This window comes from Pterocles gutturalis, unplaced genomic scaffold, assembly GCF_000699245.1.
Source record: "Pterocles gutturalis isolate BGI_N339 unplaced genomic scaffold, ASM69924v1 scaffold19552, whole genome shotgun sequence".
In the NCBI taxonomy this organism is placed as follows: Eukaryota; Metazoa; Chordata; class Aves; order Pterocliformes; family Pteroclidae; genus Pterocles; species Pterocles gutturalis.
This window is the reverse complement of record NW_010115893.1, coordinates 1-12,027: the sequence shown is the minus strand read 5'-3', so window position 1 is coordinate 12,027 and position 12,027 is coordinate 1. Positions and strand designations below refer to the sequence as shown.

The 12,027-nt window shown below is 36.2% G+C and overlaps 1 protein-coding gene across 1 annotated transcript in view; it reads left to right on the top strand.

The window, feature by feature from the left end:
* PLA2R1 (phospholipase A2 receptor 1, 180kDa) overlaps positions 1–11,632 on the top strand; it is a gene marked incomplete at its 3' end in the record, with an annotated part of 27,097 nt that extends 15,465 nt beyond the window's left edge. Inside the window, exons 10-21 of the mRNA XM_010075355.1 lie at positions 828–841; positions 2,059–2,254; positions 3,373–3,575; positions 3,857–4,002; positions 4,496–4,580; positions 5,556–5,688; positions 6,153–6,188; positions 6,699–6,856; positions 8,289–8,353; positions 9,183–9,286; positions 10,608–10,750; positions 11,515–11,632. Of these exons, the coding sequence (XP_010073657.1) occupies positions 828–841; positions 2,059–2,254; positions 3,373–3,575; positions 3,857–4,002; positions 4,496–4,580; positions 5,556–5,688; positions 6,153–6,188; positions 6,699–6,856; positions 8,289–8,353; positions 9,183–9,286; positions 10,608–10,750; positions 11,515–11,632 (1,401 nt within the window). The remainder of the gene's footprint in view (positions 1–827; positions 842–2,058; positions 2,255–3,372; positions 3,576–3,856; positions 4,003–4,495; positions 4,581–5,555; positions 5,689–6,152; positions 6,189–6,698; positions 6,857–8,288; positions 8,354–9,182; positions 9,287–10,607; positions 10,751–11,514) is intronic.
* Positions 11,633–12,027: the final 395 nt, after the last annotated feature.

Genomic DNA, 12,027 nt, shown 5'->3' with positions numbered 1-12,027 from the left:
CAGGAAGTTAACCCTATTAGACAGCGTGAAGATACCTCTAACAAGAGCTATTCTAACTTTAGGAAGTGTTGCATGGTGAAAGATATTACCATTATGAAATAATATTTGTGTGTGAGGTGAGCATAATTACTAACATTGGCTGAAATCAAACATGTACTTTGCTTTATTTTTTAATCAAAAATAAATTTTTTTTTATGCAATTGTTAGGCTAATAAACACAGCAATGTGCCCAGATGTGAGCATGCAGGAATCTAAACAAAATGCTTTCTACAGAGGTATGTAACATCTTCAAGAAATTTTATTAGTGTACTTGGAAACTATACTGAAAAATGAAAATATATTTAATTTCTATAATAAAAATATATCAAATTTTAATCCAAATCAATTCATGTTTTATAAATGTTTCTATTTATGTAGGCATTTTATGTGAGTTCGCAGTGAAAAGGGGGAGAGAGTAAATGTTTGAAAGCATTTGGGGTCTGTCTTCCCTTGCTTTGTTCCTATTTACCTGTATTACAGCTTCAGCAAAGGCTTTCTCTTCTGCAGATGTCCAGATCTTTGGGTTTTCTCTTATCTGTTTGTGATTTACCCTATATGTTGGATTCCCATTACTGTTCATGACACACTGATAGATATATTACATACCTACTTTAAGCTCCATGTATTTATTGTAAAAAAAGAAAAACCTAAGGAAGAAATCTCACTTGCCTTTAGGATGGGGGAAGTACTGTAACCACCAGTGATCAGGTGAATGATAGCTAGAAATTTCAAGAAAATGCAGGCTACCCCACTTAAGGATTTAATTTGATGGGAATTTAGCCTGCCAGGTGGTTTCAGGATTGTGCACAACACGTACAATGCTCTACTGCAGTATGTCAATAATCCTTGCAGGGAGGGTACAGGAGAAATTCTGGGCAGCTGAGCATTTGCATCTCAAACCGCACAGGGAGCTGAGGGCACACTGCACATCACTGGAAGCGCGTCTTCCGTCTTTTTCTGCTTATTTCTTTTTATTTGACTTTTGCTGGGTGTAGCCATCACTGTTTTTTGTGTTAGTTTGCAGTTCCAACCTGGGAGTGGCAAAGGAAGCTCGTTGTCGGTTTCACTTTTTTTTTTAAATTACTGCTGAGGTTTGTTGTTCTGGTGTGAAAAATGCAAAAACTTGTAATTGTATTGATACTAAACCACTCACTGAAAATTAGGTTGTAGAGGATAGAGAGTTGATATAAAAAGAGAACATGCAGAGGAAATGAAAATTATATAAAAAGTTCTCAGTCACTCTCAGTGTTACAGATACATTCAGGTTTTTTGTGTTAATGTCGTTCTTACGGTATGTAACCATTCTTTTCACAATATGTGAAACGAAGAAGTTGTATAAGTCTTTATCAAACTGGGAATTTACTTTGCTTTATATATTTTCATAGGAAGCTGATCAAATGTGTTCATAAACAAAGGCATTTTTGGATAATACTATACCAATTATATCTGGATAAATTACATTTAAATGACAAATGACTATATACAATAATTATTACTTGCAAAAAGGTGTAAATCTCTCACATAGCTTTAATGAGGAAGTTAAAGGAAGAAGTGATTCCTTCTGTAGTCAGATGAGGGAGTGCTTCGAGCCCTTCAGCCCTGGTTTCTCAGTGCTGTTTTGTGTGTCTGGTTCCAATAGGAGACTTCTGTGCAGAGCTTTTTCTGTTCTTTCTTCTGCAGCTTTTGCAGACCCTGCTGTTTTTTCTCCTATATATAAGGCGTTTCTTATTTTTATCTGTGTATCATTAATATATTCTGTCTTTACATCTTCTGGTATAAGTACTGAGCTTATAAAACCTTAATCTACTGTTTTTCCTATGTGCCCAAATGCTGGGGGGAAAAAAGAAAAGAAAAGAGGGGAAAATGATGGTTTATACTACAGATTTGTGCCTGAAGTTTCCCACAGCATTCTATACAGAAAATGGAGTACCTCATATGTTTTTCTCTTCTCACATAATTTAAATAATTTCATTAGAGCTATTAACTGAAATACCAATTGACCTATTTTATTCTGATAAGCTTTTTGCCTTTATTATTTTATTAAGGTTTGAACAAGCTTTTATCAACAGCATGATCCACAGCATGGTAAAATCTGAGAGAACTTACTTTTGGATAGGACTGCAAGACCTTAACAACACAGGAGAATACTTTTGGCTAAGTACAGCAGGAAAGAATCGCTCCGTGAGCTACACAAACTGGAACAAGTACCAGCCACGTGAGTAACATGCCAATAACAAAATAAATGGCTTGAAGCCGGGACAAGGCGCTATCTTCCCCCTGCCACCAGTGGCATAGCAGTGACTGAAGCATCCTGGTCCTTCCTCCCTGCCTGGTCAAGAGAGCGGAGAGATAAGTGTGTATTTTCTGTTGACTCTGAAACTTCCTACCATGGATTGAGTTAGATGAGCTGGCAGTTATGGAGAAGCCAGAGCTTCCTTCCCTGCTTTCCACATGGGTGCCGTTATTGCAGGCTCCTTGGTTGTGGCAGGATGCTGGACGTCACTCTTCCCATTAATTAACATTTTCTCTAGCATCTCTCAGGAAGACAAAGTAACAGAAAAACTTATGAGCTGGAGAGTTGGACTTTTTAGCAGCAGGAAAAGACAGAATCAGGAAAAAAATGTACTTTCTTTTTCTATGAGGTGTTTTTCATGTATTTCTGTATGGCCTTTTCAAGGAGGCAATCAGGGCTCCTTGAGAGTCCCAGCAAAAGATCTCAGAGAAGTCAGGAATTCTATTCAGTAACAGTCACAGTTTGTAATTTTGTGTTTTATATGAAAAAAGAGGGGAGAGTTTCTCTGGGATACATTTCTGGCAATGCAAGCACCCCATGGAAGTTTTTTCTTCTTCCCCTTTAGTTTGTTAATGCTTGGTTTGCTTGTCTGATTTTGTTTTACATTAATCCAAAGGAAAACATTCCAAGAAAACAAAAACTAAAAAATAAAGTAGTTGTTCATCATTTGAAATGTAAACCTCTTAGCAAGACCTGAAAACAGAGATGTAAATATAAAGATACTCCATTTCACTAACTGCTTCTTCGGGTTTGGATACTTTACATTTATTGCTTTACTACTGCAGTTTGCGAAAGTACTGTTTTAAATTGCATTTCTTCTCCTGCGTTTTGTGAGAGGATTCCCTTCATCATGGTTAATTTACAAGCTCAAGTCAGCAAAGACGGGCTTATCAACTGGTGGCTGACCAGAGAATTTGCTACTTTTGTAAGTTCAATGAGGTTTTATCCAGAGCCTTATGACAATAAAACAGTCACTTCACCAAAAAGTCACAAAATTCAAATGCTTTATTCTGATACTCAACGCTTATTCCCATGTCTAGGTCATTCGGGAGGATGTGTGGCTATGCGAGGGCAGGACCCTGTTGGTTATTGGGAGGTGAAAAGCTGTAAGAACTTCAAAGCAATGTCATTGTGCAAGCAGAAAGTCAATTCTTATGACGAACCTGAACTTACTTTCCAAAAACATTTGAGTTCCTGCTATTCTGGATGGGAGTCGGAAGCTCATCTGCTCAGCTGCTACAAGGTATGTGACAACTTGCTTTGAAATTTTCTGGTTCTATATCAGCTTAGGGATACACTGTTCCTAAAATATTTTTGATAAAGCAGTATTTCTTTTACTCAACAAACAACTGTTACCATTCTTCACTGTGTTTTAAAGCGAGTGAAAGTTTAAAGACTTGGATCAGGAATATACATGGCTTTATTGTAGGAAAAACTGCAAATATTATTTTATTTTTTGTGGGTTTCCGAAACTACTGCTTTCCAAAATCAACTACATTTATGGCAGTGTTTATTTTATTGCAGATATTTCACAATGAGAAAGTTCTGATGAGAAGAACATGGGATGAAGCAGAAGCCTTATGCCAAGATTTTGGAGCACATCTTGCTAGTTTTAGCCATGTCTATGAAGAGACATTTTTAAACAATTTATTATATACAATTTTTGATAGGTAAATTTGTTTTTTTAACACCAACAAGATTTGTCTTAATCGTACTAATATGTAAAAATAATCTACAATTTAGGTTCTTCCATCCTCTTTACTAGTGGCTGAAGAAGTCTCTACTCTCGACTAACATGATCTTAGAAAAAGGTGAAAATCACTGTAATGTGATTCTTTTTGAAGATGATCTTTGTAGTAGATGTCAAGCAACTGTTAATGCCAAGGTGATATTCTTGTGAGTTAACATTCCCCATGGAGATGGAGGTTCAGCAATTTTAATCCTATTTTAAATGTTTTCATCTTTAAAAATATAATTTAACATTTTAGTAGGAAAATGAGACCTCACTTCAAGGATACTAAAAAGTTAAGAAATGTATTATAGAATGATATATTGAATTCAAGAAGAAATGAATATGGATATTTGCACTATTTAAAAAATAATTTCTGAAATAGCTAAGGAGAAAGTGTGTGAGAAATGTTATTTTCTTTGTTTCCATCATAGGACAGAAGAAAGACAGTTCTGGATTGGATTTAATAAAAGAAACATGCTTTCTGGAGAGACATGGCAGTGGTCTGACAGAACACCTGTAATTATCTGTATACTGTATATTTCAATACCCTTTCTAGTCATACCTGAGCATAAGTTCACAAAAAAAAAGCCTTGTGAGCAGCCGTTGGCCAAGAACACTTTTTGTTTTTCATGTCCACGTACTTCACTTAAAGTAGTTGTTACAATAGGATTAATAGTACATTACTGTTAAAATAGCAGCCTGTCCAAACGGGCTGTGAAACTGCGAAAGGAATTTGGTAGAATTATAAAGGTTTGCAGATGTGTGCTTTCCTGCAAAGCACGTTGTGTTTAACCCAGGACCAGGCATATGCAGAGTGAACACATAAGTACATATATACATTTAAAAAAAAAAAATATATATATATATACACACACATGGGAAAGCCTTAGGGCTGTGTTTACAAGCTTTATTTGTTCTATGACTGTCAGGTTCATTCCTGCATTGAGAGCTAAGTCTTTCCTTTTTTAATACCACTTCTCATTTTGCATCCTTAAAGATGTTGGTGCCACATGCCACAGTAATGGTTAGTACCTGGGATTTAAACATCGAATTGAAGAAGGGTGAGGTTTTAAACTGTAATTGGTTTTCAGCCTTAAAGAATGGTGCCAGCTCTGCCATTGTTATTTAAGTCATTTCAGAATACAAGTGCACAGTTTAATCATGCAACATGTTGAACCAAAGCAAAGGCTGTTAGGTGTTAGCAACCGCTGCTAATCATGTTAAAAATTGTTAGGTTTCATAGCTCTTCAAGTATTTTGACAAAGGAGGAGTCTGATATAAGATGGGAAAGTTGAAAAGAACATTGCGAGAACATGATTATGGACCCTATTTTTCAGACTTTACCACCATAATTTAGGTGATCCTCCAATTGTTGCTTATGATGTTCTTACTATATACGCATCTCCAAATCCTTCCTTTTTCTCCATAATGACATTTTGAAATGCTTCATCTTGGATTGTTGGTGAAAGGTAATGAATATGCTGTTTTCAGGTGGTATCTTCGTTTTTGGAGAGCAAATATGTTGCAGATGACTCAAGAAACTGTGGTGTGTTCAAAGTAAATAGAACAGTCTTTCCAGCACACTGCAATGAAAAGCGTGAATGGATATGCAAAATACCAAAAGGTGAAATTTTAATTAACATACATTATGTGTTATACCCATTACTTGTATTCAGGCGAGGCAAGGAAAAAAAGAACTCTAAAAGCCTGCTTTTTAGCCAGATCTGGAATTCTCCTCATTAGTCTTCTGCATGAAATCACAACAAAGCTATATGTGGCGATTAGGGTTTGTTGGCTGCTTAACACATCTAAAATGTGCAGTCAATTTAAAAATGGATGGCAATGGTTAGCAGTTAGTTTGCAGGAGTTAATAAAAGTTCTTATTCATAAAGGTCACTAAAAATTTTGTTTAATAAATGTGACAATTGTTTTATTTTATTCCATGTTTACTTCCTTTTTTTGTCCCTGAACAAGAATGTATCTCATGATTTTGATTAAATCCTTACCATGTGGAGACAGCAATTTCAGCGAAATTTCTCTTTTCATTCTTAATCAGCAGTGTTTTAATTTATGTGTGTATTTTTGCAGGTGTTAAACCGAACAATCCAGGCTGGTACATATCTGGTAAGAAAACATTTTATTTTTTTCATTTCTTGAAACATTATCATTTGGAAATATAATTTAAGCCATTGGTAAAAATAAAGTAACTAAAATGTTCTGAGTTAAAAATTTACATTAAGGAACTCTGTAGGAACTTGTTGCTATGGATCAAAATCTGTCACTCTTCTGTTCAGGAACACTGAAACATCCGATACAATTCCAGTTAGGTAAAGGGATGTTGCCAGTAATATGCACAGGAGTTTGATAACCTTTCCATCACACTAAAACTGCTTTTTTGCAAAGACTGGGCAACTTTTCTTAGTATTACTGCAGTATCACAGCATAGGATATTAAAAAAAAAAAAGACACATAATGCATTTTTTTTTTCATAATTTGTTATGTCAAATATTGTTCTGCTGTTAGGTGTGGTATATTTGTCACCTGGCTGGAAGCGGGCACATGGATGACAAAGAAGGAGACTTGAAATGAGTTTTTACCCCTGCACAGGCACTGACTCTTTTGCTTGTTTTCTAGAACTGCCATGGTCATATTATCAAGGAGCAGAATATCTTTTCCATATCAGTCCTGCCAACTGGGAAACCTATGAGTTTGTCTGTGCCTGGCTTCGCAGTGGAATGGCAACAATAAATTCTTCTGGTGAACAAGCGTTTATTCAAGATAAAATTAAGAAGGTAACAAAAACTACCCCTTTGAAAAAACAAACCCTCAGGCAGTAACTGGTTATTTTCTGTTTCATCTTTTGGCATACCTGTCTGCCTGTTGCTCCATGTAGAATCTGAAAGACAATTTATTTAATAAATAATTCTCTTGCTGTCTTCATTTCCCATATCGCTCCCTGAAGCCCTTCTTAGCTAAGGAAGTCAGTAACATTTCAGAATCTGCAGAATCCTCTCTGCTAATGAGTAGTCAGTCAGTCTGCCTCAAAAGACCTACAAGGAGCAAGAACTAGCTTCCTATCCCAAAGTTATGAAAGTAATTAGGTGTAAATAGAAAGGTTTGCTGTGTACATCCTTCTCTGTTTCTTCTTCCCCCACCCCTCCGTGACCAAGGGGACCTGTCGGGGTTCCTCAGGTGTTCGCAGAGCAGTACTGCATCCACCAGGATGTCTCCTGGTCCTGCACGGTTTTGCAGTTACACTCCGTTCCCAGTCAGTAACTTGCAGCTGCTTTTCAGGTAGCAATACTGAGGGATATTTCAGTGGGTATATTAGCATGAGGTGGGCAGTAAGTCCAGATGTTTGAGATGGTCTTCATAGTTTAAATCTTAAGTGTGATGATCAGAAAGGTTACTCTTGTAGAGAGCTGGCTAAGAATGAAGAATTACCAATTTCTCTGCACCTTATTTAAATCCAGAGCTCTAAACTATAAAGGTGGGTGCTTATTACCTTGCAAAATAAATTTCTTTTTCCTCTATGTACGCCAGCTGGGGCAACATTCCCATGTGTCCACACATTTGTGTGATATCTTCTGAATTAAACAGCTTTGTGACTACGGATATATGGAAAAAAAAAGACATCTGCTTCTAAATTCCCTCCTCTGAATAAAAGCAGAATTTATGTAGAACTGCTCTGATGTAACAAACATATTTGAAGCCAATAAATGGCTGCAGAAATAGATGAATTCTCAAGAAACAAAGTCTACTTTCTTTTAGGTGTTCTCAGTAAAAGTGAAATAAGAAATTAAATAAATAAAAAGAATAAAACTAGTCTGCCTGCTTTACTAAGGGTAAAATTGTATGGCTGTAATATAAAGGGATATCACAGCGTAATCTTTAAAAGAACAACTAGTGCTGAGTCTGGCCCAAGACTGCAGTCCTTTTTCAAACTAGATAGGCTGTAAATTCCTAATATCATAAATTCCTAATTTACAGGAGATAGATCAGCAATCCAGTGGAAACTGGCAGCTAAAGCATGCTCTACTTCAGCGAATAACCTTACCAAAGTGACAGAAATTAACACAGGATTTAGCACCTATTCTTCCCATTGGAACCCGATGGAGATGCTATTCCTCTGAATACAAACAGACCCTGATTTTAGGGGTTTATTAATGCTTTAATAAGAGGGCAAAACCACTTAAACATATGGCAAAACTTTTTTTGTTATAGCTATCAAATACTGATGTTCACTGGTGGATTGGATTGCATGCAGAAAACCTCAGCAATGAATTTCGGTAAGAATACCTTCACTGCAGTTTACAGGCTGTCATTCAGTCTGATGGACTAAAATTGTTTGATGACTGAGTGGGATATTCAAGAGACATAGAATCATAGAATAGTTTGAGTTGGAAGGGACCATGGCGGTCATCTAGTCCAACCCCCTGCAGTAAGCAGGGACATCTTCCTCTAGATCAGGTTGTCCAGAGCCCCATCCAACCTGGCCTTGAATGTTTCCAGGGACGGGGCATCTACCACCTCCCTGGGCAACCTGTTCCAGTGTTTCACCACCCTAAGCGTAAAATATTTCTTCCTTATATCTAGTCTAAACCTCTCCTCTTCTAGTTTGAAACCATTACCCCTTGTCCTATTGCTGCAGGCCCTGTTAAAAAGTTTATCCCCATCTTTCTTATAAGCCCCCTTTAGGTACTGAAAGGCTGCAATCAGGTCTCCTTGGAGTCTTCTCCAGGCTGAACAACCCCAACTCTCTCAGCCTCTCCTCACAGGGGAGGTGTTCCAGGCCTTTGATCATTTTCGTGGCCCTCCTCTGGAACAACTTCACTTCTCATGAAAATATCAGTCAGAATGTATTACCCCTGATTTTTCTCCATGTTACAGTATTTGTATAAATAGATACATATATATATAGATAGATAGATAGATAGGTATTAAAGATACAAGCCAAACACATGAATATCGACCTTGTGGTTGTCTGGTTTTTTTAAAGCTTGGTTAATAAAGGGGCATATTCTGCCCTATATCTGCTTACTAACACTTTTAATTGAGGTTGTATTTTTAGGTGAGGATAGGACAAAGTGTAACTACACTCTTAACATTTCTGTGCAGCTGGAGAGATAAATCACCAGTAACATACCAGAACTGGAATGAAGGGAGTGAGAGAGATCCGCAGAAATCGGGGAAAAGATGTGGCTTCATTTCATCACAAACAGGTATATTTTAAATTTCCTTTTGTTCCAGGAGTTGTGATTTGATTCTGTTGTTGGCCAAAGGGGTTATATTTTAATTGCTTTGCAGTCCATATTACATGGTCCTGTATTACATAGTCCTGTCACATGGTTATAATTTGCATAAATGCTTTTATGGTTAACAAAAGAATGTTAAAATACCGTTAATTAAAATACCTCAGAGAGTAGGCTATGGGATTTAATAGTTCCAGTACTCTAATATCAAAATAAAACATTCCGGTGATAATGAATCGTTAGTTTTACTTAAGAATCTGTTAAAGTGGCACAGCAAAAATGTTAATGTGTTGCTGATTTTCACAGTCAGTTTTCTCATAACCAGATGGGCCAGATGGACGAGCAATAGTTTTTCCTGCATTTATAAACTGTTTTTCTATCAGCACACAACTTTAAATTTTCAGGTTTCTAGCTTATTTTTGATCCCATGATAGCATGGTTTTGGTGATAGCCTTTACATCATCACATAGTTCTATATTTTGCTACAGTAATTAAAAAAAAAAAAAAAAGTGCTGCTGATTCTAGTGATTCTGTCATCTCACAGTTTCTCTCTTCTGAAGATCTGCAAGTCATAGTAAACTGTCAGGTTCCATGGAAAGAAAAAATATCCAGCTTTGTATTTGTGAGAAGGGCTGAAAAAAATTAATCCAGTTGCACTCTTGTAATCTCAGCCTCAAAAGCCAAAACTGAAAAAATGTAAAACCTTCTTTTTTTCCACACATAATCTCAGGTTTTGATTCATGACTCTAGAGTGCTTGACTTTGCCGTTATTATAGTTAGTATCGGCTAAAAGAAAGAGAAGCCTACCCTCCCTCCTCAGCTGCCAGCAGATGGGAGCTAATCAGCAACTTGCTGAGTGCGCTGTGTTCCACTGAAAAATGTATTTTCCTCCTAAGCAGGTCAGCATTTTATGCCAGTACCTGGATCTTGCCAAAATTTTTCAATGTAAGGAAGTCAAACTATTTTATCTGGAAGGCATCATTTCTATACCTTTCCTTTTTTTATTGTCTAACTAATTTTTTTTAAAAGACATAATGATATAAGCATATGTTATGTGACTCAGTGTACAGGAATTGGTTTAACATAATAAAATCAAACTGGGAATAGAAGTATGAGCTTCATGGACCATCAAATCCACTGTAATGCAATATGTCCAAATGTATTTGATGTAGAATCTCGTCTTACTCAACCACTAACGGGTACCCTCCTTAGCAATATCTAAGCTAGCTAAGGAAAAAACCCTTTCCAGTTCTTAAGCCAATATTGAACTGTGATTTTGTTTTTTATGCAGGACTCTGGGGTGATGAAAACTGTACTGTCTCTCTTCCCTGTATTTGTAAACGTAAAATTGCATGGAAAATAGAGAAAGAGATTCCAAAAGACCAAAACCAACAAGGAATGTGTCCCAAAGGCTGGCTGCACTTTGGATTGAAAGTAAAACTTTTTTGCTGTTTGATTATTCAAAATGCCTTCTGTATTTATGACAGAAATTGGATTCCTTAAGGATTATTCAATATTTGAATATTTTCTTCCTTTTTGAAAGCAGGGCCCTTAGGTTTATAAGGTTTACAGCTATTAAGTAGCTTTGCACACAGAAGTTGTCTTAATAAGGTACCAAAATTTTTACTTTAGTTCAAGGAAGTGGGTACATATATATGCAAAAGCTATCTAAGTGTATTTGTGGATTTGCTGTAAAAAGCATGCTCCATCCTCTCTTTTCCACTTAGGACAATTCAGAGATTCTTTTATGGTCTCAAAACAGTTCTCTGATGCCTTGTAATACTAAATGGATCCCTAGTTGCTGCCATGCTTCAAAAGTTGCTGTTTCAAATAGGGTTCATCAAAGATAATTATAAACCAGTCTATTTGCAATTGAAGGTCAAAAGGCAATTATTTCATTAGGCTTCTCTTAAATCCTTAATAGCAACATGGACAGAGGCGGCCAGATTTATCCCAGTGGTCAACTGCAGTGACTACAAGGATAAATTTAACCCAGATTGTTTTTGCCTTTAAACAACTGATTCGAATCGAAGCCTGATCGCAGCTGAAAACTGATACTAAATTAAATATTTAGTTTTCAGTAACAGCATGTGAAATGTTTTAGTGATCACTCTTAGTGTTTGATGTTTTTTCTCCAGTTTAAAAACTAACACAAGGCTTTTTTTTTCTTTTTTTCCTTTTTTTTTTTTTTTGAACAGTGCTTTTTGATACAAATTCCAAAGGATCCCGAGCATCTGAGAAACTGGTACTCTGCACAAGAGTTCTGCAGTAACTATGATGGGTCACTCGCTTCTCTTGAAGATGAACTGGAACAAGGTAGAGTACTGAAAATCCTGTTAAATAAAATATCATCTTCATTAGGGTGCTGTAGTAAAGTTTCATCTTGGATACAGACTTAGGAAAACAGATTGATCGGATGCTGCTCATGGTTCCACTGCTTTAAACGCATTAGATTTTCTCATTTCCAGTTTCCCAAAATGTAGAGATTCAGATATCCACTGAGCTATATGACAGTTATGTTTTGAAGAGTAATTATAATTTATTTTGTGCTTTCTACCATGCATTAGAAATACAAAAAAAATGGCATACCCATTTAAAAATTTGGTGTTTAAAATTTCCATCTTATGAATGCAACATCACGCTGTTATAAAAACAATCTCATTTTTATCCCTTAGTAGTAATAGTAATAGTAATAATAATATAATATAATA